This window comes from Gouania willdenowi, chromosome 17, assembly GCF_900634775.1.
Source record: "Gouania willdenowi chromosome 17, fGouWil2.1, whole genome shotgun sequence".
Lineage (NCBI taxonomy): Eukaryota > Metazoa > Chordata > Actinopteri > Blenniiformes > Gobiesocidae > Gouania > Gouania willdenowi.
Genome location: NC_041060.1, coordinates 35,206,328 through 35,230,996, shown reverse-complemented (window position 1 = coordinate 35,230,996; position 24,669 = coordinate 35,206,328). Strand labels below are relative to the sequence as shown.

The following is a 24,669-nucleotide window of genomic DNA, read 5'->3' as shown; positions in this document are numbered from 1 at the left end:
TTTAAATTTTTTTTTTATAACTTTACTCAAACATATAAAACAGCACAATACAGAGGTACAGCTTCAGAGTAAAATATTAAACAAAAACATTAAACAGAGCACATAAATCAAAAGTCTTGATGGTTTTCATTATAGTGGAGTGTTTGATGTGAATGTGCCATTTAGCTAAAAGTATAATGAGGTTAATTATATAGAATTGTTCCATTCTCATAAATGGGTATTCAAAATGACCAAACATGTTCCAAACATAAGGAGAAGTGAGGTTCAATACAAGTAGAAATCAGATTACAGATGTCATTCCACAACTTGTTGGAACAGGGGCAGGACCAAAACAGATGGATGTCTTTTTATTCTTATTTTTTTATTTTTTTATTCAAGGAACAAACATACAAAATACACAACGACATTTTACAGAAAATCTTCCAAAAGGGAAAAAAAATGAACGAAGGGGACATTACAGCAGTTTCAACTAAAAAACAAGTGAACAAAGTTTCCTGGCATGGGCTTTATTAACTTTCTTTATGCTTTTAAATAACAGAGAAATATCACTTTTTAAAGCAGGTCATGAAGGCAAGATTTTTGCCAAGCGGCATATGTGAATATAGAATTTAGAGATAATAATAATAATAATAATAATTATAATAACAATAATAATAATAATAATAATAATAATAATAATAATAATAATAATAATAATAATAATGTTATTTATTAAAAGTCAATATTTTTATTTGTAGTGGACAATCCAATTTGTAAAACTTGAAATGAGAAAGTGTTTATGTTCACGGAGCAGGATGTCAACCAGACATCATCATCATCATCATCATCATCATCATCATCATCATCATCATCATCATCATCTTCTTCTTCTTCTTCTTCTTCTTCTTCTTCTTCTTCTTCTTCTTCTTCTTCTTCTTCTTCTTCTTCTTCTTCTTCTTCTTCTTCTTCTTCTTCTTCTTCTTCTTCTTCTTCTTCTAGTTTTCTGGCGGATTGCAACCACACTTGAGAGGAGCATATCGCCACTTACTGTATCTGAGTTATGCTATCATGGGCTCTATATCTACTTTATTTCTCCAGTAACCTTATTTTCTATTTAATCACTAACTCTCTGGTTCAGAGCTAAACCCGAAGGCCCATTAAAAAATAAAAAATAAAAATAAAAAAATATATATACTATGCAGTAATAATCAGCAGAGGTGGCAAAAGTACTAATCTTCAATACTGAAGTAAAAGTATCGAAACTTGATTAAAAAATTACTCTGGTCAAAGTACAAGTATTGAAGTTTCTCCCTTAGTTGAGTAAAAGTAAAAAAGTACTGACAAGATGCACCAGCTGACATATTTTTATACTGGAATTTTTTTTTTAAAACTATATTTATATTTGAGAAAGTGAAAGTATAGAATACAGTTGCTTGAGATTTTGTGTGGTGTTTTTAATTTGAAAAATAAACATAATTTAAAAAAATTACAAGAATAGTATTTTTATTTGTATTTTATAGTTGAATTAACTATTTAATTATTTATTTTTTTATGTTTTTTTTTTCAAAAAGATAAAAAAGAAAGAAAAAAAAAAGAAAGAACAAGTTTCCATGTGAGACTTTAAGGCGGTGATCTCGCGAGACTTGGCGCTCGTTAGCCCAGCTTTAGCTTTTTTTTTTTAATCGCAGCACCGACAGCATCTTTACGCATTTAATCAAACGGCTGCACAAACAACGATGTAGGCGTTGGTTTCACTTCACTCTCCGTGTGTGGATTATCATGCGTTTGTTGTGTTGTTGTTTTTGTTTAATTTACGTTTGTTTAATCGCCGCACCCATCGCATTCAATTGATATAGTGGGACGACAGGGGCTGGTGGCTAATGCTAGCAGGGAGCTAATGCGGCAGGTGGCTAATGCTAGCTGGTGGCTAATGCGGCAGGTGCGACTGTCACAGAAACGAGGCCAAGCAACGGGACTTTATTGACTTCAAAAGGAGCAACGGAAGAGATTTGAATCACACGCACGGCTGCTGCGCGTGCACGACCTGCATCACCATGACAGGTGAGACCATCCGCACCGGAAGAAAGGACTCCCACGAGACCGGCGGCACCAAGCACGATGAGATGATGGACACGTGCGAGGACCCGTCCCCCGGTACCGGGACCCAGTTCCGCTCCAACCGGGCCTTCCACAAGGTGAAGCCGTCGGTGCTGCGCCAGCAAAAACTCAACGCCAACAACGTGAACGGGAACTCGGCAGTTGGTGCCGTGGTTACCGACAACAACAAGAACCCCATCATCATCCTCAGCACCACCGGGACCGGAGGAGACGTACTGGACTTCCCCGTCCATGAGTGCGTGTTTAGGGGAGACGTTCGTAGGCTGTCCTCTCTCATCAGGACCCACAGCATCTCACAGAAGGACGTGCATGGTCAGACACACACACACACACACACACACACACAGTGTCCAGGGGTCACCAACACGTGCCCACATGGACATGTGAGGGGCTCTCAGAATCCTAGATAACTTTCTAGGATTCAAAGTCTCAAAGATAGATATATATAAGACAGATGTAGTTATCATTTAGAAAAGTTAAACACTGGTGCACGTCATAATGTTTAATATAATAAATTAACCATTTAAAAAATTTTATTTTCACTGAAACATTGTGACAAATGTTCTTTGTTGCAGACCTGGTGTACGGTCAGCTTTGAGTGACCAACAAAAGACGCTGTATATAAATCCCAATGCACTATTATTGTTATATAGAGGGTTTTCACAGCACGTCATCAAACAGGAAGTGGCCATATTGGAGGTACTCAGCAGGTAAACAAAGCAGATGCTGAACATCGAACTAAAGAAAATGGTGAATTATTGTGGTGTTTTTGGCTGTACCAATCAGTCAGACCGTGAAAAACATTTGGAGTTTTATAAACTACCAGAAGTTAGAACAAATCAGGGAGAACAATGTCAACAGTTATCAGAGGAAAGGAGGAGCTAGTGGTTAGCGAAGCTAAACCAGGCTCTACGAGGCAAACATCTGGACAACATCTGAATTTGTTTGTCCCATTTCTTGTCAGGTTAGTGAATTGTTGATAACAGTGGCTCTGAACTCATTTTAAAGTGTGATAATAATATATTTCATATCAAGTTACTGCATGTGGCATTATAGACTTAATATAATCACATTTAATAACCTGCTACAGTAACAACACAGTTATTAAAATGTAGAGCTAAAATGTAGAGCTGTATTTCTCATTGTATTCCAGGTCAAAGGTCTGACCTTTATCTAAAGGATGACCCAGATTGGGTTAGGGTTCAAATCAGCTAGTTGACCATATCAGGATACGTAATAGAGGGAAAACTCTCTGGGTCATCATTGATCCAACTCCTATGAATCTGCACCACCAATAAACACTAACTTTTCCAAGTATTTCCTTGTATACCTTTGTATCTATAACACATTTTGAGGAGTTTTTCTGTGGATTTGGACATTTATGCATCGCAGTGTTTACCTCTGAGTGTCTCCAATATGGCCGCGCATCCAGGTTACTGCCCAGAACGTGACGTAGGTGAAAACCTTCTATAAGATATGTTTTTCAAAACACAAGGTGGATTTTCTATCTAGTCACCAATGAGCTCCATCTATAATCTGATTAAATCTGTATTTAGTAAAGTTAAACACTGCTGATACAGTTTTAGTATTAAATTAACCATCTTTAAATGTTTATTTTCACTGAAACATTGTGACAAATGTTTTTAAATGCTGCAGATCTGGTTAGGGGTGGGAACCTCTGGGTACCTCACGATATGCGATACAAAGCTCACGATAACGATTATCTCACGATATGACGAGACTGCAATTATCGATATATTGGTCAGAAATCAATCTACGATAATTTATGACATAAGATATAAAAGATTAAGTGAAAAAATCAAATTTTTATTTTTTATCTGAAAGACAATATATTGAAAAAGTGTCCCATGAACAGTGACACTATTTTAGTGGAACATTTCTCTTAATAAGTGTCAACATTCCAATGTAAATGAATAAGTATCTCCAATAGTGCTTTCTGTAAACAATAAATATGGTTTTTCTTACCAGTGACATAATTATAGTGAAATATTACAGTAAACAATATATTGGTTCCTTCAACAAACAGTGATAACATTTCTGTGAAGACGTACCTGTACATTTTAATGAAAAAACAAAAAAGGTTTTAAAAAAAAAATAAAATCGCTAGCGTGTGCAAAACGATTAATCAATCGTGTGAAAAAAATATTGCGATATATTGCTGTATCAAGATATTGTCACACTCCTAGATCTGGTGTATAGGTTGTGGTATGTTATATATGAAGACAGGAGCATCCAAGAAATGTGTCTGTGTAGAAAAGAGTTAAAATAACCCGTTCACGCCTGGAAGTCCCTTTAGTGTCCAAGTGTGCAACAATTATTACGATGGTACCAATTAAAAAAGGAAAAAACAACAGAACCACACACACACACACACACAGGGTAAGGGGTGACATCCAAGTCCCTCCTTTGTCCGATGACAACATTTTGCTTATAAAACTATTTAAAAACATCTATAGATCATAATAATGGAATGAACTAGTGATCACACACATTTTAAAGGTTTTAAGGTATTTCCGTGTCATATTAAGGCATGATTTTAAATGTCTAATAAAAGCAAAATATTTTTTCCCTTTCATCTGATGTCGGTTTGTTTGAGCGTGACAAGATGTAAAAATATGAAAAAGTCCTGCACCAGGTTTTGATCCTGCAGATGTGATCAGGACATCCCTAACATTAATAGTGTGTTAACGTTGTGTATTGTTGTATATATTAATGTGAATGTGGTTCTTCCTGCAGGGAACACTCCTCTTCACCTCGCTGTGATGCTGGGACACAAAGGTAACACAACTCACATCACAACTATACAAGTGTGTATATCTGATTTACACAAGGCAATAACAGTATACTGGACAGAAGTTAAATAAAGTGGAACTAATGATGAGTTTGATTAACATGATCAAACATTCATGTCAGCATTAGAATAACAACCAATCACAGCATTAACACAGGAAACAATGAAGGCTTCACTGTTTATATTTTTCTCTAGTTTTCAGTGTTTTTCTTGTTTTGTGTGATCTTGGATGGGTTTATTTGGTCATTGTTTGTTTTTGCATTAATGTTTATTTCTGTTGTTTTGGTAGTAATTTTTCATGTTCCGTGGGGTGTTGTACAAAACCAGGATAAAGCATAATCTAGCAGCACTGCTGTTCTTTTTTTCTGTATCGTGTCTTTTATTTCTTCATTCGTTGTTCACAGGTGTAAACCAAGCTGTGCATTTGTGATCCATACTTTAATCATTGATTCTGTGATCGTATTCATGATCTCCTTTAGAAAGCCGCGACCGCCCACTTATCAAACATCCACAGCCAGCTTCATTAAGCGTCATCTCTTTATCATGACTCAGCAAACTAATTTATTCAAAATAGTGCCGACCAGACTTAATCTAACCACGTATTCTCCTTTATCCTGGATGGATTTATCTGACTTTTGTACAATAATCCCCAGAAATCATTTCATGTATTTTGTTGTTGGTTTATTCTGTTTTTTGGATTTTGTGCTTTTTAAAAAAAAAAATAATTTGTAGCATTTTTATTGTTTTTTTTTTTTTCATAAATTTTTTGAAGTAATTTTGTACATTTTCATTTAATTTTGTTTTTCTCCAAATTTGTGTTTTGCTATATTTTTTTAGTCATTTTATAAATTCTTCTGAAATGTTTGTTTTAGGTTTTTCTAATTAAGTTTTGTTAATTTCTCTTTTTTTTTGTTGATGATTTTTTTTTTTTTTTTTGTTGTTGGCGTTAATCTTTAATATCTTTAATTTTTGAGTTGTTTTGGGTTTTTTTTTTTTTTTCAGATTTTCAGTCATTTGTAAATTTTTCTCCATATTTGCTGGTTTTTGTATGTTTTTGTCATTTTTGTGTTTTGGAGTCATTTTGTAAATTTTCCTTTAATTCTGTTGAGTTTTTTTGTAGCCACTTTGTGTGATTTTTAGTCATTTGTAAATTTATCCCCAAATTTGAATATTGTTGTAGTAATTTTGTAAATTTATCTCATGTTTTGTTTCTGGAATCTTTTTGTGTATTTTTATGTTTGGTTATTGTGATCGTCTCAGTCATTTGTAAATTTTCTCCAAATTTGTGTTTTGTTGTGTTTTTGGAGTCATTGCCTCTTCGAAGCGCGGAGCGGAAGGTTATGTTTTACCCTGCGTCTGTCTGTCTGTTAGATAAATAACTTGTTATTAACAGATTAGGATGACATTTTAAGGACATGTAGATAATAGAACAAGGAACAGGTGATTACGTTTTGGTGACGTTCTTGATTACCAAAAATGAGAAAATACCAAAAATGTAGGAAAAAGGGAGCTGTGCCTGAGTGGCTTATGGGTAATGTAGTAGTGGTAGGGAAGTGCATTGTGTGTACTGTATGTCCAGTACTCGTACAACATAGGGTGGAAATCACAATATGGGTGGAAATGAGCTGCTTGGTGGAGGTGTGCGCTCTCCGAGTGCTTTCCTAGTTTATTTTGGTGTTGATTTCCTATTTTTTGTACATTTGTCTTTTTGTGTGTTTCATTTTGGGGCCGCAATAAACTGAGGGCCACATGTGGGCCCCGGGTCGCCTGTTGCCCACAGCTGCTGTAGGTGATACGCAGAAGTCTGGAGAACCTCTTTGTACACACAGATTAGTACTAAATGTAGAGTTTGTTAGATGAATAAATGAGACGTACACCTTCATTTAACGTTATTGTTCATTTCTAATCACCAAACCAAAGAAGTTTTAATGACTGGAAGGAAAGACTACGTCCTTATTAGTAGATTTGATGCACCTTGTGTGTCCTTTTTGCAGAGTGTGCGTTACTTCTGCTGGCCCATAATGCACCTGTGAAGATTAAGAATGCCCAGGGGTGGAGTCCTCTGGCTGAGGCCATCAGCTATGGTAACAGACAGATGAGTGAGTGTCACACATACACACACACACACACACACACACACTCTCACCTCAAGACGTGTGGAAGCTATACATTCATTAACTCATTCAGTTCCAGCCGTTTTTGAGCATTTTGACTGATTTTAAAGACCCACAGAATATTTTCTACTATGACTATCTGGAATCTGACACCAGATTCTGAAAGATTGAAGCCTCTACTTTCATCAAAAAAAAACATTTGTTTCTGGCTCGTTTTTTTGTAATCAGCCATTGAATAGAGCAAGTTTTACACAAATCTTCAGTTTCAGAGCAAAAAGCTGAGAAAAAAGCCTCTTTGTAAAAAAAAAAAAAAACCCTGTCAGTGACTTTAAAGCTATTTTTTTTTTTTTTGCTTTAGTGACAACTCTAACATCTGAACATTGTTTCCTTATATAAAACAAAACAAAAAACACAGACCAGGCTTTTGATGGCAAAATTATTATTTTTCTATCTGGGTCAGAATTGAATGGATTTCTTACTGTATTTTGGCGTTCCTCCAACTTTCAACCCCGTCAGTCTGTACACACGTAACTTCCTCTTCCTCCCCGACATACAGTGTCACTGCGTTCCCCATTTTTTATGGTTTTATCTCACAATTGCCACATTATCCATGAGTTCCACACTTGCTCTGGTCGAGTATCCGCTGCTGTGCATTGCTGGGAACGTCAACCCTGTACGTAGCGCCATTTTCCGTTTCGTAAACTCTTTTCCTCTCTCCCTCTGAGCTCTGCTGAGCATGGATGATTTCTCATCCAAAATTGCTGCTACCTCCTACATGTCACCTATTTTGCTATCTGGCTCACAGGCTGGGGGTATTTTGTACCCACCTCCACCCCCCCTCCTCCCAACACGCAGGGATGACCCATTTGGCCCGGTTAGTTGATGGTTTTATCTCATCATCTCAACATTATCAATAATCCACTCAGGCCCACACATGTTCTGTGTTAGTATGTGGAGCTGTGAGCTGCTGGATACGTCAAAATATCACTCTGTAGTGCCATAATCTCCCTTTTCCTGCTTCTTCCTGCTTTGCTGGGTAGCATCAGCGGCTAATCTCTCATCCAAAGGTGTACTGCTGCCATCTTCAGGACACAGTTGGTCACTACAACAACCCACAGCTTAGATATTGATGAGGGACCTCCGCCAGGGTGTTTTCTAGTAATCCCCGTGAAAAAATGCAAATGACGAGTTATCTCATCAATGGCACTGAGTGAGTTAATAGGGCTGGGACGATACTCTTTTGTCTTGATTTGATTTTAATCCCCATTCTTGGGCGATGATTCGATTTAAATTGCGATTTTGATTTTATAAGTATTGCAATTCTACTGTGACGATTATCACAATTTTTCCCTTATCCATACACATAAGTTGATAAATAAAATAAAACCTCCGTCAGAAAGGAGGTAAACATGTACAAAAAACTAATTTGTACAGAATTTTTTGAAGTTAGTCATGAAACTTTAAATGTTGATCAAGCTAGTGCTTTGGAGTGTCTAGTGTAGGAGCAGGAACTGGTCAACATGCTAGTTGTTAAAGTGAAGTCACAATGTGAAGATCAGCCACATGTTTCTGTCTGAGACACAGTAAAAATCTCTTTTTCCTCTCGTACTAACGACAAAATAATGTTTGTGTGGAAAGCCTGATTTAATTCACTTCTTACATTCAGAAATGATCAGTCTTCATCATCTTCATCATCACACTTATTTACTCTGTAGTGGATCAAACTGTGTTAAAATAGTCGACCAGCGTGGACATCATTCTGACGTCTGAGTTTCATTTCACAAGCTGCAGCTGACGTGCACACGCACACACACACACACACACACACACAGCTGATCAGCTCTGTGATGCAGCAGCCACCACCCTCCCAGGAAAAGGCGTGAACAGCAAGAATAAAATATAATTAAATGTACCACATTTTGCCCCGTCGACAACTGGTAACTTTAAACTTTTTAGAAATGCTGATGGTCAATCTTTTAGCGTGCATGTGTAGCTCAGAGAAGCTGGGCTATGATGGACAGAGTTGGGTTCGCTTCATCTAACATAATGCATGTAGACACCTTGACTGGCTTCATTACCTGGGTAAGTTTATTTAATATCCATCCAGGGTCCGTTGATCTGCTGCTGGGTGTCTGATCTCACTCTAGCTTTATGTCCAGATGGTGACGGACCAGATGAGCAGTAATGTTCGTTGTGTTAAACAATACGCTACTTGTCCGGAGCAGAGTTTAATACAGCTTTGGTCATGTGTCTAACTCCATTTGCAATGGAATCAAATCAAAAGTAAGTCCATGCTTTAGATTTAAATCGCACAGTTGTTGGTTTGTTTGCCAAAGGGAAATCACAGCTGCTGCAAGTCTTCCTTGTGTTTGCACTTACATGTGGGTGCATTACCGCCACCCAGTGGTCGCCCACAAAAATGTGAAAAATACAATAAAAAAAATTGATACTGGGAAGTAAAATCAATTATTAAAATCAGCGTCTAAAAAATTGCGATTTTCAGCTTTTTGCTCTGAAACTGGCGATTTGTGTAAAACTTGCCTCTATTCAACTGTTGATTACGGAAAAACTAAACAAGCTCCAAACTATTTTTTTCTGATGAAAGTAGAGACGTTAATCTGTCACAATCTGGTGTCAGATTTCAGATCGTCATAGTACAAAATATTTTGTGGGTCAAAATGCTCTAAAGCGACTGACACTGAGGGGGGGAGAAATTCTGAAAATGGATTGCACTGAATGAGTTAATGTTTTTTTTTTTTATAAAAAAGTGCACATTTTGTTTATTCGTAATAAATAAAACACATTTTTTGTTGTATACATTTTCACTACAGGTACACTTTCAAGACAAACTTACAGTCGACGCTCCGCTGAGCTTGTTTTCTGTGGAATGTTCCAAATTATTTGTATCAATACGTTATCTCTGCTGGTGACCACGGACCTGTTGTGGTTGATCTCTCCTCAGTCACAGCGATTCTGAGGAAGCTGAAGCAGCAGTCACGGGAGAACGTGGAGGACAAGAGGCCCAAGTTACTGAAGGCTCTGCAGGAGGTGAGGACCTTCACTGACCCTACAGAAAAGATGGAAACAGCCTGTTTACTCTGTGTGTGTGTGTGTGTGTGTGTGTGTGCGCGTGCGTGTGTGTGCGTGCGCGCGTGTGTAGCTCGGGGACTTCTACCTGGAGCTTCACTGGGACTTTCAGAGTTGGGGTAAGTGTCTCGTTGGGCACATGATTAGAGAGCCTCAAGTTTCTGTTTAAGAATTTAACTGGTTCATTTTTACAGTTTGCAATTGTAATTTTGTAACATTTTCTTTAATTTTGTGGATATCTTTGTTTTTTGGAGTCATTTTGTCTGTTTGTGTTGTCGGTCATTTGGAATTATTTCTCCAAATTTGTGTTTCGTTTTTATTTTTTTTTCTAGTGTGTTTTTGAACTAATTTCTTTAAAAAAAATCTTCAGTATGTGTTTTTGGAGTCATTTGTGTTTTTTTCTGTTTCTGTGTGTTTTTGTTCGTATATGTTATTTATTTTTTTAGTTTCCTCATCTTTTTCTTATGATCAGATGTCATTATGGGTGAAATTTTTATTAGGGACACATTTGGGGGGAAAAATAATTCCAGGCCTGGTACTGTTTAACATATTGTTTTCAGTAAAAATGTGACCCACTGAAATTTCAAGTGTGAGCAGAAAAATCCAAGCTTTCTAGTTCTAGTTTTTATTTGTAATGTAGTGTCACGGCAAATTTGTGGTTGACCTCATTTGGAGACATGATTTACTGCTCTGGTTGAATGATGGAGTCCAGTCGAAAGATGATGATGTTATAAAAAAGATTTATTATAAAACTAAATAAAAGAGTACAAAGATGGACAAAAATGAGTGACCGTCCGGCCGGACGTCCGATGACAGAGTGGCACAGTTCTAACTCATCACGTATATTCACCCTCCCTCCTCCCCTCGGGAGATAAAGAGGACAGAGAGGAGGAGGTGAGGGAAGAGAGTGAAAAGAGACATTTTCTTCTTAGGTCAAAACAACCAGTTCTCTGGTATCTGCTGATTGTCATGTGTGTGTGTGTATGTGTTTGTGTGTATGAATGGATGTGTATGGGGTGTGTATGTGTGACTATGTGAGTGTGTGTAGGCATCTGAGTGTGTGCACAGAGGGTGCCTCTGTGTCTGACCTTGGTGATTCATGTGTTTTGGGAAGATGACCTGACCTAGAGCTAGAAGCAAAGTTGAAGACATGAAGAGCACACAATGGAAAGTTACAACCTAAGGCTTAAGGAATAAGGTGTATGAGTAAATATAGTAATAAAAATAACTAATAATTTTTGCCATAACAGTAGGTTCGATTTTCAGCACTTTTCGTTTGCCTTTCCACTACCTTATCAACCGTTACCATGGAAACCCCAGAACAACTCTTTGATGTCAGTGTTTAAAAGGGCATTGAAGGACATTTGGTATTAGAACAGAAATCATTGAGTTGTAGCTCAGTGTGTGATGGCTTTGACCAACTTTCATGTTGTCCGTTATTACTAAAAGGTAACGGAGTGGAACGACCTTCATCATTCAACCCCATGTTAAACACACATTAGGAAGAATTCAGCACTGCTACTATGCTGCTCATACAGCACAGCTAGCACAGTTAGCTAGTGTCCAAACAGAAACACACTGCTCCTTTTGTTAAATAGATATCCCAACATAAACAAATTGTTTACTCTTTAGAGATAGAGAAGGAAGATAATACAATACCAAAGAAAAACAATAATTCTTCTTCTGGTGGTTTGACTTTACAAGTAATTATAAAAGATTTTTGAAAACGACAACTACTTATTCCTCCTTTTTTGTCTTTCAGTACCTTTGCTGTCTCTTGTTGTATTTACTTAATTTACAAATCTCTTAGTTTGAAAATGTCTTATTTAAAGAAAATAGATATACTTTTTATTTTGAATTACAATTTTTATACTACACTCAAGTGTTCAGTTTTTAGTATTCATTACTTTAGTTTAATATTACTTTAATATTACTTTTCCACTCTTAACTTAGGAATACATTTTTAGTTATTAACTTAAGACTTTAAATTTAACTGAAGACTATTATCATTTTTGTTCTTTACTTTTTTGCTTTAGTTATTTAACTAAAATACTTAACTTCTACTAAACTTAAGCATTCTCACAAAACTACACACAAGCAGCACTATTTTAAACAAGCAAATGAATTTAATATCAAAGAATACCTACCGTATATGCGACCCAAACATTGATTAAGCCACACCTCTCAGCTGTGCAGTTAGGCACCCTTACTTTACAAGTAATTATAAATATTCTTTAAACTGACTACTACTTATTCCTACTGTTTTTACCGTCACATTTATATTTCTGTAATTTTCTGTGTCTGTCAGTGCCTTTGCTGTCTCGGATCCTGCCGTCTGACGCCTGTAAGATCTACAAACAGGGCATCAACATCAGGTGAGCGGTCCCTGATGGAACACAGCGTTTAGATCCAGAACCTTAGAATCTTATCAGTGTCTGTGTGGATCCAGACTGGACACCACGCTCATCGACTTTAACGACATGAAGTGTCAGCGTGGAGACCTGAGTTTCATCTTCAACGGGGACGCCGCGCCGTCACAGTCCTTTGTGGTCCTGGACAACGAGGCTAAGGTGTACCAAAGGATACACCACGAGGTGAGCGAGCCAAACCATGCTTTTAAGTTTAGTTGTCAGAGGTGAGTGAGTGTGTTGACATGTTCGGATGGTGGGAGTTGGGAGTTTCAGCTGTCAGTCAGCTCACAGAGAAGGTGGCGCAGAAGTCCGGATCAGTGTCCAAATGGAGGGTGCGCCAATCTGTGGACAAAAGCATTTTGGGTTGCCAGGTCTGACAGGCTGAACTTCCTGTGTCGGTAGGAGTCTGAGATGGAGACGGAGGAGGAAGTGGACATTCTGATGAGCAGCGACGTCTACTCGGCTACGCTGTCCACCAAGTCCATCACCTTTTCCCGCAGTCAGATCGGCTGGCTCTTCAGGGAGGATAAAACGGTACTGCTCGCTTAACTTCCAGCCACTTTTCTCCAAAAATCACATACAATTAAAGTTTTTTAAAGCTTCTACATGACCTACATGGCTAATTTTATTCAGATTGAAGTAGGACCCTTAGTGGTTACAGATGATTTGACATTTTGGAAATATTTGATAATAAATCAGTTTTTAAATACAGAAATCTGTATCTGCCACGAAAAATCTAGAGATTTACATCATATATAAAGTCAATTATTATTATCGAAGGCCATAAAAGCAGAAATATTGGAACTAACGTATGGACATCAACCTCAGCTTTGTTTGGTGATGATGATTATGCCAAAGATACACGTTTTTGTGAAACAAAAGTATAGGCAGAAGCCCACTTTGCCACAGCTGTGCCAAAGTTTTCCACAAGTTTGGAAAGAAGTTTGTAACTCAGTGAAATTCCAATCATTATCAGTCTTATGTTTGACCACTAGGTGTTGCAATTTGGCTTGAAATAAACACATATCCATTTTTATTCAGGTCTCTGCTGTTCCATGCATAATGCTAAATTTATTCCACTCTTTGGTTTCGATACGCATGGCTGTTATTCAGCAATGCTTTCACCAATCACAATGATTGACACAGTGTTGTAAAGCTGAGAGCCTGTAGAAATTGGTGATATCAAAACGCTATGGGGGTGGGCTTTAGCCCTAGCCAATCAGAGCTGGGTAAAGGAGGGAACTGCCATTTTAGGCACGAGCGTTGTGCGCCTCATTGGATGATTTCTCGTCTGATAAATGTTGTGACGTGTGTAATTGTGGTATCTATCTGACTACATGATTTGGATTTATGAAAATATGGAGTTTAAAGCACATTGGAGGAACTATTGATAAGAAACATCAAAGGTAAAACACCATTTGTCATCATTGCTGACTTTTTCCGCTGTATATTTTCAGATTTTGTGGCATTGTTTTGGTACGTAACATACCTAACGCGTATATCAGTGGATTCAGCTCAGCCTGTAGTTTCACGTAGGTTCTTGTTATAGAGATCTGTGTTTATTTTGTGAAGTAGAGGACCGAAAAAGACAGTGTGCGTAGTTGTTGACTGTTCCCTCTTTTCCCATAATGTCTTGGTGTGTGTGCTGTGGTCTTTAGTTCTGAATGTGGGTTGGCTACAGTTTTAGCTTCTATAGTTTCTTAGGATTACAGAAAGGTATAGAATGTGTGATTTCATTCATTCTATACAACATTTAGACCAGTGAGAGTCACTGAAGCTGGAGCTGCCCCCGCTGGTGGGTCCGATGGACTTTACGGTCACATCCTAAAAGTAGTGCGGGAAATGATACGATCGATGTCCTACCAGTGAGTGAATGTGAAACGGTTTGCAGGAGCGAGTGGGGAACTTCCTGGCCGACTTCTATGCAGTGAACGGTTTGGTGCTGGAGTCGAGGAAGCGGCGAGAGCATCTGAGTGAAGAAGACATCCTGAGGAACAAAGCCATCATGGAGAGTCTGAGCAAAGGAGGAAGCATCAGTGAGCAGAACTTTGAGGTGAGAACCAGGAACCTTCTACATCTGGACTAGGGTTGGAAAGGTTAAAAAAACATGTCCACTAAATTTACACGGGAACTTCAGCTCGCAAACTTTGGGGAATGTTAAAAAAACATTACTATTCATGGGAGTTATTTATTGAAATTAACTGGAAACTGGGCGTAATTTAACTTTAAGTAACTGATACTGATGTTTTGGATGAAACTAAAACATAGTTTTCCAACTATAACTAACATCCCTGTGAAAGGATAACCTTTTATTGATACTTTGTTTTGTGGAAATTTTCTATCTTTGAAAATTCCCAGAATTTGGCATCCCTGGTCAAAAAGATTAAAAATTAACAAAATGTTTTAATTATTTTTGAATGAATGCTAACATTTGCTTGGATATGATAGATGTATTTCCATTTAATTCCAGTCTTTTTTTATACAATAAAAATGTAATCAAAATAAAATAGAATTTTATATAATTATTTTCATTATAAAAATTTAATAAAGAAATGAATAGAATAGAAATTTGAACTTGTGCAGTTTTTTTTTTTTTTTTTTTTTTTTTTTTTTTTTGTTTAACACAAATGAGGTAACTTGAGTGTCCACCAGCACACTAAATGTGAAATAAAACCATCCAGTTGTTTGTTTATGGTCTGTTTGTCTGATAACACAGAGAATATTGCTCCGTTTCAAAAAAGTGAAATTAGAAAAGATTATACCCTCCCCTCCGCTGGTAACTCCACCCTTGGACTCCACCCCCAACCTGATGTAAACTTTTGCGAAAGTCCACCATTGTTTTTTTCGCTAACAAAGGAGTGACGGCTACCGGCAAAACTATACAGAACTTTCCTGCTGCCGGTGCCCCGCCTCCACAGTGAACGTACTCTGTAGTGTCAGCACTATTTGTTCATGCGAAGGTGTACTCTGCTTTTGCGGTTCGGTGCATTGGTGAACCTGTTATATCACCTCGTATCGCTGATCTGACATTTTTGTGACAATGCGACACAGCGGTTGGAGAAAACAAATAATTATCACATTAAATGCACTATTCCTGTAGTTAGAAGAGCAGAGGAGGAGAAAGTGACTCAGCAGATTAACACTCCAGTGAGAGTTTGAATGGCTGCTGTGAGACCCTAAGCGCTGAGACGGACTTACAGTTTTTCACTGTCGTATGCAGTTTTTTGGCTGAAAACCATGACAACAGTGCATAGCAAAAATTCAATTGCTTTGGTGGTCACTGAATTCCCTGTAAAAGAGTGAGACATGAAGTGAGTCATCGTCTATAGACTCGCCCACTCATGAATATATATAAATAAGCTCCAAAATGGCCCAATTTCAGAATTGCTCAAAAAGTGACTTCGGACGCTAAAACTCTGGAAAACAGGCTATTTTGGGAAAATAAAACTCATACTATGTGATTTTAGTTCTTAGAACAAATAGAGATGGATGAAAAATAGCGTGATATGGAAATTAATTGATTATAAATGTTCCACCTGTATCCCTAATGTGGACCCAAACATCTTCTGACATCTCATTTTCTCTCCAACACTCAATGTCACATGACTGAAGCGAACCAATGTCTGACAGTTCATTATCTAATTAGGCAGGGGATAGGATATCCTAGACAGCGAATCCAATGTAAATGACCCGTGAGACTTAAATAGGAAATGGAACACACTAATACTGGGATTGATTGGACGTAAGTGTGGTTGTTCGGTGTGTCTCTCTGGTGATTCTGTAATTCATATAGTGTTAAAAATAGTTTTGTTTTGTTTTTTAACAAAGGAGGGATTGAATGATATGTGATTACAGAATCTCTCCGAGTCACTTCTGGTCAAACTGCCCTGAGAATGCCAGTTACGAACTGATAACATTTACCAAGCCCTCTTCTCAGAGGCTCCGACTTTGTTATGCTTAGCACTATCAGCAACATACAAGAATGCTGAGAGCACAGAACAGCTACAGGTTCATTGGGACACACATGGAAACCTCTGAATCCCAGACTGGTCTGCCTCAAAACCCTTTGACCAAATAAACCCTATGTCCACATCTGACCAGTAACTATACAATACATTCCATTCAAAACCTCCACAACCGTCATCTTCATCATTAGCTTGTTTGAGATTCAGGGCTCTATGCTGAGCTGACTGATGTCATACTTTGCAATTACGCAACTTTTAAATTTTTTTGTTGCTGTATTACCCACATCTCCTGTTTATGTTATTGACCCGCAGAGACCTCTGGATCACTACTACGCACACACTCACTTGCACACAGTGACATTCTGATTCTGAAGCCAAATTATTTAAGTAATGTTTTATTTTTGTAGAACCTTTCACAGACAGAGGTCACAAAGTGCTTTACATATCAGCTCATTCACACACTCATTCACACACCAATGGGCCATGCAAGGCGCTAGTCAACCACTGGGAGCAACTTGGGGTTCAGTGTCTTGCCCAAGGACACTTCGACACATAGACCGGTGTAGAACGGGATTGAACCTCCAACCTCTCGATCAGATCATTATTCTTTATTTTTTACTAACTAACTCTTCGTTGGCTGACTCTGTCTCTAATGTTGTCGCTGCTGAGGTGATTGAGTGGAGGAGGCGGGGTTTGGTCATTGCGTGTGTGTTGAGTTTCACTCAGGGACATAGCAAGAGAGAGGCGGGGTTAAGATAGACGGGGGAGAAAAAGGCATACTGGCAGGTCTACGGAACAAACTTTTAATGTTACATGAATTATATCGATATAGCATTGCACTATCGTAATATCTTTTAAGTAAATATATCTATTTATTAAAAAATAAAAAATCGATAAATCGCCCAGCCCTAGTTCACACATACTCCAACTTCAACAATCTTATTCCTGGTACAGTCAAGGATAAGCCAATGTCAACACAGTCCAGACTTATGGTCACATTACATGTTAACTCAGTATGTTTTTGTTTTTCCCCTCCATTCTTCCTTTCTCTCTTATAATGTCTTTAACTTCTGTAAATATACATGTTCATCACTCCACATATTCTTAGATTTTTTTCTGGAGTGTGATTTAAATTATACTTTATTTTTTCCAGTTTAATAAACATCATAAGATCTTTAATCCATGTTGATATCTGATTTCCATTTGAGTGCTATTCTTCTACTAGCTAATAGTGTTGCTAATACAATGCTAGTGGCACAAGTTCTTTTCATTTTTTGGCTCTTTGACACAAAACTAAAGCTTTTATCAGCACACGGTGTAGGGATGATGTTTAAGGATTCAGACAAATGTTCAGAAATACCAGACCAGTAGTTCTGCAGCTGTGGACAAGACGATAACATCTCTTACATTTGTCTCTTACATTTGCATACATTTTAGAAAGTTTATGATGAGTAAAATACAATCAGTGAACAATTTTGAACTGAATTAAATGAAGTTTACTGCAGGATGTACTCTTGTTAACCAATGTCAAAGCTAGAGACCAATCATTATCTTCTATGGTTTGACTAAGCTCTTGTTCCCATGAGAGGTGTCATTTATATTTCAGAGAAGATCATATATTTGGTAGATTAGATCTCTCTGGATTGGTAGTAATTCTAAAATTAAATCGACTGCTGTTATAAGGAGAAGATTTTGGGAAGGATACATAGTTTCATTTGACAAAGTTACAAACTTGGAAATAACGGAACAAGTGTGATTTAGGAAGTTCATATTTATCACATATTTCACTGAAAGTGTCAAAGATGTTGTTGACATAAAGGTCTTTAACTTTGACAAGGCCCAATCTCTGCCACATACTATAGACACTATCTAAATGTAAAGGTTGAAATGTATAACTATTGCAGATAGGGCTATGGATGGATGCATCATGAAGGTTGTATGTTCGTCTAAACTGGAACCAAATTCTTAAAGTGGAAATGACAAACATATTTGATGTGAACTGCTTTATTTTTACCGGCATTTTGTGATGTTACTAATGCTTATAGTGATGTAGAAGATGATTTGGATTCCATTTCACACTAATCTAATGTTTTCTCCTTCATCCATAAAATATTTTCAGTTATTTTTAGGAGTGCCAATTCACCTTTAGTGGTATGTCTTTATATATCAATAAGTCATCTGCATAAAGTGAGAGTTTGTTATTCATGCTGAATCTGTCAATGCCTTAAAATATGTATTTGTTTTTAGGGCAATTGACAAAACCTCAATGACTACTGCAAATGATAACAGGCTTGTCGGGCACCCTTGATGTGTCCCTCTATTTAGTTTGAAATATTGAGATCTTATCCCATTAGTTATGACTGAGGCCCTTGGTGTGGAGTAGAGGAGCTTTATCCATGACGTATATTTCAAACTAAAGTTAAATCGTTTCAAAGACTCAAAGAGAAATCTCCATTCAACTCAATCAAAGGCTTTCTCTGCATTCAATGAGGGTCTCATTCTAGGGTCTCATTAAGAGAGGATATGGAGAATGTTGGAGAAATAGTGACTGTTTTTCATAAATCCATTCTTTTCTGATAAAATAATATTAGGCATGACTGGATCAAGTTGTGATGCAATCAATTTTGATATAGTCTGTATTTAAGAGTGATATTGGTCTGTAAGAACAACTACATTTGTTGCCTTCTTTACCAGATTTAAAAATAAGTGATATAGGGGCTTTTGGTAATGTCTGCGTTAAGGACCCCTGAGCTAGAGAGTTGTTGAACATCTTGAGTAGAAGGGGGAAAGTTGGTCTATGGAGTACCCATCTGTTCCAGGGGCCTGATGTCTTCTTAACGTGTATGTGTGTGTGTTTCCAGCCCATAAGGAGACATTCTCTCAGCGCCCCCATTCCAAACACTATTTCCTGGGAGGAGTACATCACTTCAGAGCACGGAAAGTAAGCATCTCGTTCTTATTTCTCCTTCACCTGGGGGGTATTTGATCAAACCCAGCTCAGGGTTAGTCCAGGTTTAACCTGAGAGTTCGGCTCCGTTAAGCCAGATTCTGACTGGAACAGTGGTTTCATCAACGAGAAAACACCTTGGTTACCATAGTAACAGTCCGTGGGTCAAAATTGCAGACGCATGAAACCACGTCACCATTGTTTAAGAAGTCATTTAGTAATGATTTAAATAGGGCTGCCATTTTAATGTGTTAATTGCGATTAATTACAGGAAAAAATAACGCGCTAAAAATAACTTTGTTAATCACTTTTTTTTTCTCATTTTAAGAGTTCATGGTGTACCTTTACTACTGATACAGACTACAATACAAGACGGGAGACTGACGAGCTTCGTTTGCGTTAATTTTGGATTTAAAAAATGCAGAGTTTTGCAAATTGTGAAAGAAAGTGTTTGTCTGATCACTGGAGCTTTGCAACCTCTGCTACCACCTCCATGTAGCAGCTAGCACAGACAGCTAGCGCGGACACTCGGACAGTGCTAACTGCTACACGCCATGACTGACAAATGAACAAACTCACTGGATAATTATTATCTGAAGAAGAGAGAAAGCAACAAGTTTGGTGTCAGAAAAGTGTTTTTACTGTTTATGATGTGATAACTTATAGACTACATATGATGGTTTCTTTCATTTGTATTTTCTATTATATTTCTAATATAGTTTTATGTAAATTTCTACGCCTGCATCTGTTCTAGTCTGTTAAAAACAATGAATTACTTTATAAAGCCATTTTGCTTTATATCAATGTTTTGATCTACCACAATAAAGTCTTTTAAATGAAAATACCTCAAGTTGAGAGCGTTTCTCAGCAATTTTTAGGTGTTAATAAAAAAAGATTAATTAGATTAATTAATTGCACACTTTTCTTAATCTCTTGACAGCACTAGTTTTAAAACACTCATTAAAAAAGAAAAGTATAACAGAAGTCTTTTTGACTTTTTTTTCTTTACTACTTTATTACAGTATTTTAAAATGGAAATTAAACAAAATATCATAGTAAATGTTTAAATATGATTTTAAATCAATACAAATGACGATTGAATGATCTTGCACCGTCACTCTCTAATCATTGAATCTGTGATCCATTTCATGGGTCTTATGAAGATGTTCACTTAATCTAAACACTGTCAGCTGATTGGCTGAACTTTGATGGAATGGTAAAAACCAGCATGGTCTCTGACCGTTGGCCTGGTTCTACTGAGAACACTTTGATCAAATACCCTCGTACTCTCTCATGAGCTGATTCTAAAACCCTGAACGTGTTCCCCTTCAGACCTCCTCACCTGGGCCGAGAGCTGCTGTGTAAGGAGAGCAAAAAGAACTTCAAAGCCAATGTAGCCATGAGTCAGGACTTCCCTCTGAGCATCGAGTCGTAAGTCAACGTCCTCAGATAGGATTGAAAACACTGCTTTGTTTGTTTCACCTGCTGCACTTTAGACAAATGGAATCAATGTTTGTTTGGCAGTGATTTTAAATGAAGTAACTGAAGCTTTGAAACTTTCTAGAGTTTGGCATCAATAGTTAAAAAAATAATGTTTTTTATTGGTATTATTTTGAATGGATGCTAATATTAGTTTGAATATTTAAATATATCTCCTATTATTATTATTTTTTAAATAATATTGAAATAAAATAAAATAGAAATGTATTTATTTTTTATTATAATATTTTTAAATAAACTCTAAATTCCCGATATGAAGTTATATTTGTTCCCAACACTCAATGTCACATGACCAAATGATGTTTTTAAATAATTTTTTAATGGATGCTAATATTTGTTTGGATATGATACAAGTATTAAGATTTACTCCCAATTTCTATTTATATTTTTTTAAATAAAATTTATATTAAAATAAAATAGAATTTTATTTCTTTTTTAATTATGATAAATAAAATGTATAAATAAAAAATAATGAAATTTGAATTAAAAATAAACTTTTCATTGGCAATCATTCCTTTGAAAAGTTTTTTTTTTTTTTTTAAATAAACTCTAAATTCCCAATAATAAGTTTCATTTGCTCTCTAACTCAATGTCACATGACCAAATAGTTTTTTAATTGTTATTTTTGAATGGATAGTAATAGTATATTATACGAGTATTTAAATTGACTCCCAATTTCCATTTAACTCCAACAATTAAGAAAAAAAAGATAAATAGAATAATGAATTCAAATACAATTTTTATTTATTATAATGTGTGTGTATTAATAAACTTTTCATAGGAAATAATTCCCTTTAAAAGTGTATTTATTAATAAACTCTAAATTCCTGAGATTACACTAGATGAAATGACATTAGTTTAATTAGTAGTTGTAGATAAATGACATTAGTGTTTTAGTGATGGTGAAAGTGGATCTGCTCACACAGTGGAGAACAGATAGAAAAACCTGAAGCGCTGCTGGGAGTCATGAGACCATCTGTGTTTAATTTGCATATTGTTGTTGCTGTTGTGTGTCTGCAGGTTACTAAACGTGTTGGAGGTCATCGCTCCATTCAAACACTTCAACAAACTGAGGGACTTTGTTCAGATGAAACTTCCACCAGGTTTCCCAGTGAAGCTCGGTACGTAGGAAGAGTTCCTATCACTACATCAGGGGTTCTCAACCTTGGGGTCAGGAGACACTGGGAGGAGGTCGTCAGACGCCTTCAAGAAACGACGAATATTTTCTGAACAATTTCAGCCCATTTTTTCTTAATTTTCCTCTTTTTTTGCAACTCCACCAAAATCACCACTTTTTCTAACTGACATTAAACACCTTGAATATTCAAATCTTATTTTATTGTAAAACTCTGAACAAAACCTGTGAAACAATACAAACGTGTTGTTTAAACCCTGAATGAGGTAGTTACCTTAAATATAAATTAAAAGTTTAGAAAAATCACTTTTTAAAAACTAAAATGTGACCAACATGTTCTACCGCAGATGTGTTTGGAGCTCTTTGACTAAAATAAAGTGCACAGTCAGCAGTATTTTGGTTTTACAAATACAGAAAGACACAGGGTTTGAGGTAGATGATATAATAATAATCTATAGGACAAACTAACAAAACATCTTAAATCACTAATAAAGTGTCCTGAGTTTTAAGTTTCCTTGTTGAGCAAAAATTAAAAAAAATGTCCAAATGCAGCAGCTTTTTGAATATTTAAATGTAGGGATGTAACGATTCACTCAACTCACGATACGATTTGATTCATCATACTGGGTTCACGATACGATTATCTCATGATTTATTTTACAAAATGGGACTGTAGACAAATGATGACTGAAAAATATGAAAAATATTTCTTCATTTCTTTTTTAGAAATTACTGTATTATTTTATTTTTATTTTTCATTGTCAAAAGAATCCCTTGATAAACTATTCAAAACAATGCAATTTAACTAAAAATAAATCTTGAAATAAATAAAGGAATAATACAAATAAAGAAGAAGCCTATTAATTTAAATTCTGATTCTATAGTAAACAATGCAAAACTACATAATAGTTATTTGTCTTTTTAAAAGTGCAACTGAAAATGTATTTTGTGCCTTAACAATTGGACTTTAAAAAAAAAAAAAAACAGTCATTGCACTGTATTTACATCAGATATTTGTTTGGACCAGCAGATGGCGCTGGTAACCCAGTGGTTGGTTGCCATGCAGATATTCCTGCGTTACAGGAATTACAGATCTTTTTTACGTATTAGTGCAGACATGCTAAGCTAACCGGCTGTTGTTGTTATCCTGAGTAACAGATAAATGTGCACGCACACACATGCACACATGAGCTGGTGGGCGTGGCCTGTCAGTCATTTCACAGCAGAATAGGACAGTGGCCGACTTTATGACGGACTTTAAGACGTTTGTGGAGGTAGAAAAGATTAATTTCATATGCAAGGATCGGCCGATCGCAGATTCCCCAAAATAAGGGAAATCAGTACCGATCAATCGATCAGTCCATTTCTGACACTTTTACATCACATTTCAATGCTTTTTCTGCACATTTTTCCCACTTTCAAGACATTTTCAGCACTTATAAACCCTTTCTACCACTTTTCCACCTATTGTCAGATATGTTGACCTATTATTGTAGCTTTTAACCTCTTTTCACCAGATTTCATGATTATTTTTGCCAATTTAACCATTATTGTCATGCTCATTTTTTGCCAAACCTTTATTTTGGGGGTTGTGGGCTGAAAAGGTTCAGAACCACTGCTGTAAATAACATACACGTGTCGTTTTCTCCTCGCAGACATTCCCGTCTTCCCCACCATCACGGCCACCGTCACCTTTCAGGAATTCCGCTACGGCGACTTTGACGAGTCCATGTTCTTCGTCCCTCATGAATACAAAGAGGACCCGAGTCGTTTTCCAGATCTCTGAGCTGAAAACCAGTCCGTCTTTATTGTGTACATAGAAACCAGTGGAGGAGAAATGGAAACCAGGAGAAAAGCAACAGTTTTTACCTCACACAGCTTTTCTAGCATCAAAGGTTCCCATTCATGTTCACCAGTGAACTCTGAAGCAGGAAGTGGTTCACGGTTTACTGCTGTGGTCACGTGACTTTCCAGCTCCATGGCTTTAGGATGCATGAAGTGCTCAGGGTGACCTTTGAATCCCGAACTTCCCACCTGAATGTAAAAAGTTTTCATTAGTTGGACGATGGCAGGCCTGAGGTAAAAAGCAGTGCACTAAAGTAGAGGCTGAAAAAAAGCATTATTACAATTATGACCATTTATGAAAACACATTTTTTTATTTAACTTGTGTTTTAAATATTTGGTGCTAACCAGAGGTGTAAAAAGTACTAATATTTCTACTCACATAGAATTACTGTTAGTAAGTCATACATAAAATACTCAAATACAAATATAAAGTAGCTCAATTAAATAGTATTCAAAGTGTAAGCTACGAATTACTTTGACCCCTTATGTTTATTGTTGGTAATAAATCTTGGTACGGGTCCCTTGCATACAGTAAACATCTCGTTATAAACTTAAAAAGGAAGAGACACAATCTACCACAATTGGAACTGATTTTTTCTGTATAAAATAAAAGTTTTGACAAAATGTACAATTATTATTTCAATAAAAAATGAAATAAATTCTCAGTCTCTAAATATAGATACATTAATGAACTGTAAAAATGTTCCACGTGGGTAACAACATAAAAGGTAGAAAATGGCTTTGATCACAATTGG

The 24,669-nt window shown here is 36.6% G+C and overlaps 1 protein-coding gene across 1 annotated transcript; it reads left to right on the top strand.

Moving 5' to 3' along the window:
• The first annotated feature begins 1,647 nt into the window (after positions 1–1,647).
• On the top strand, positions 1,648–23,908 carry LOC114479327 (ankyrin repeat domain-containing protein 13C-like). The gene is made up of 13 exons (XM_028472970.1): positions 1,648–2,409; positions 4,855–4,896; positions 6,904–7,008; positions 9,986–10,071; positions 10,184–10,229; positions 12,419–12,485; positions 12,560–12,704; positions 12,924–13,055; positions 14,413–14,574; positions 19,348–19,427; positions 20,766–20,864; positions 21,954–22,054; positions 23,724–23,908. Exons 1-13 carry the CDS (start codon positions 2,034–2,036, stop codon positions 23,852–23,854), a joined length of 1,572 nt encoding a protein of 523 aa, XP_028328771.1. The 5' UTR covers positions 1,648–2,033; the 3' UTR covers positions 23,855–23,908.
• The last annotated feature ends 761 nt before the right edge of the window (positions 23,909–24,669 follow it).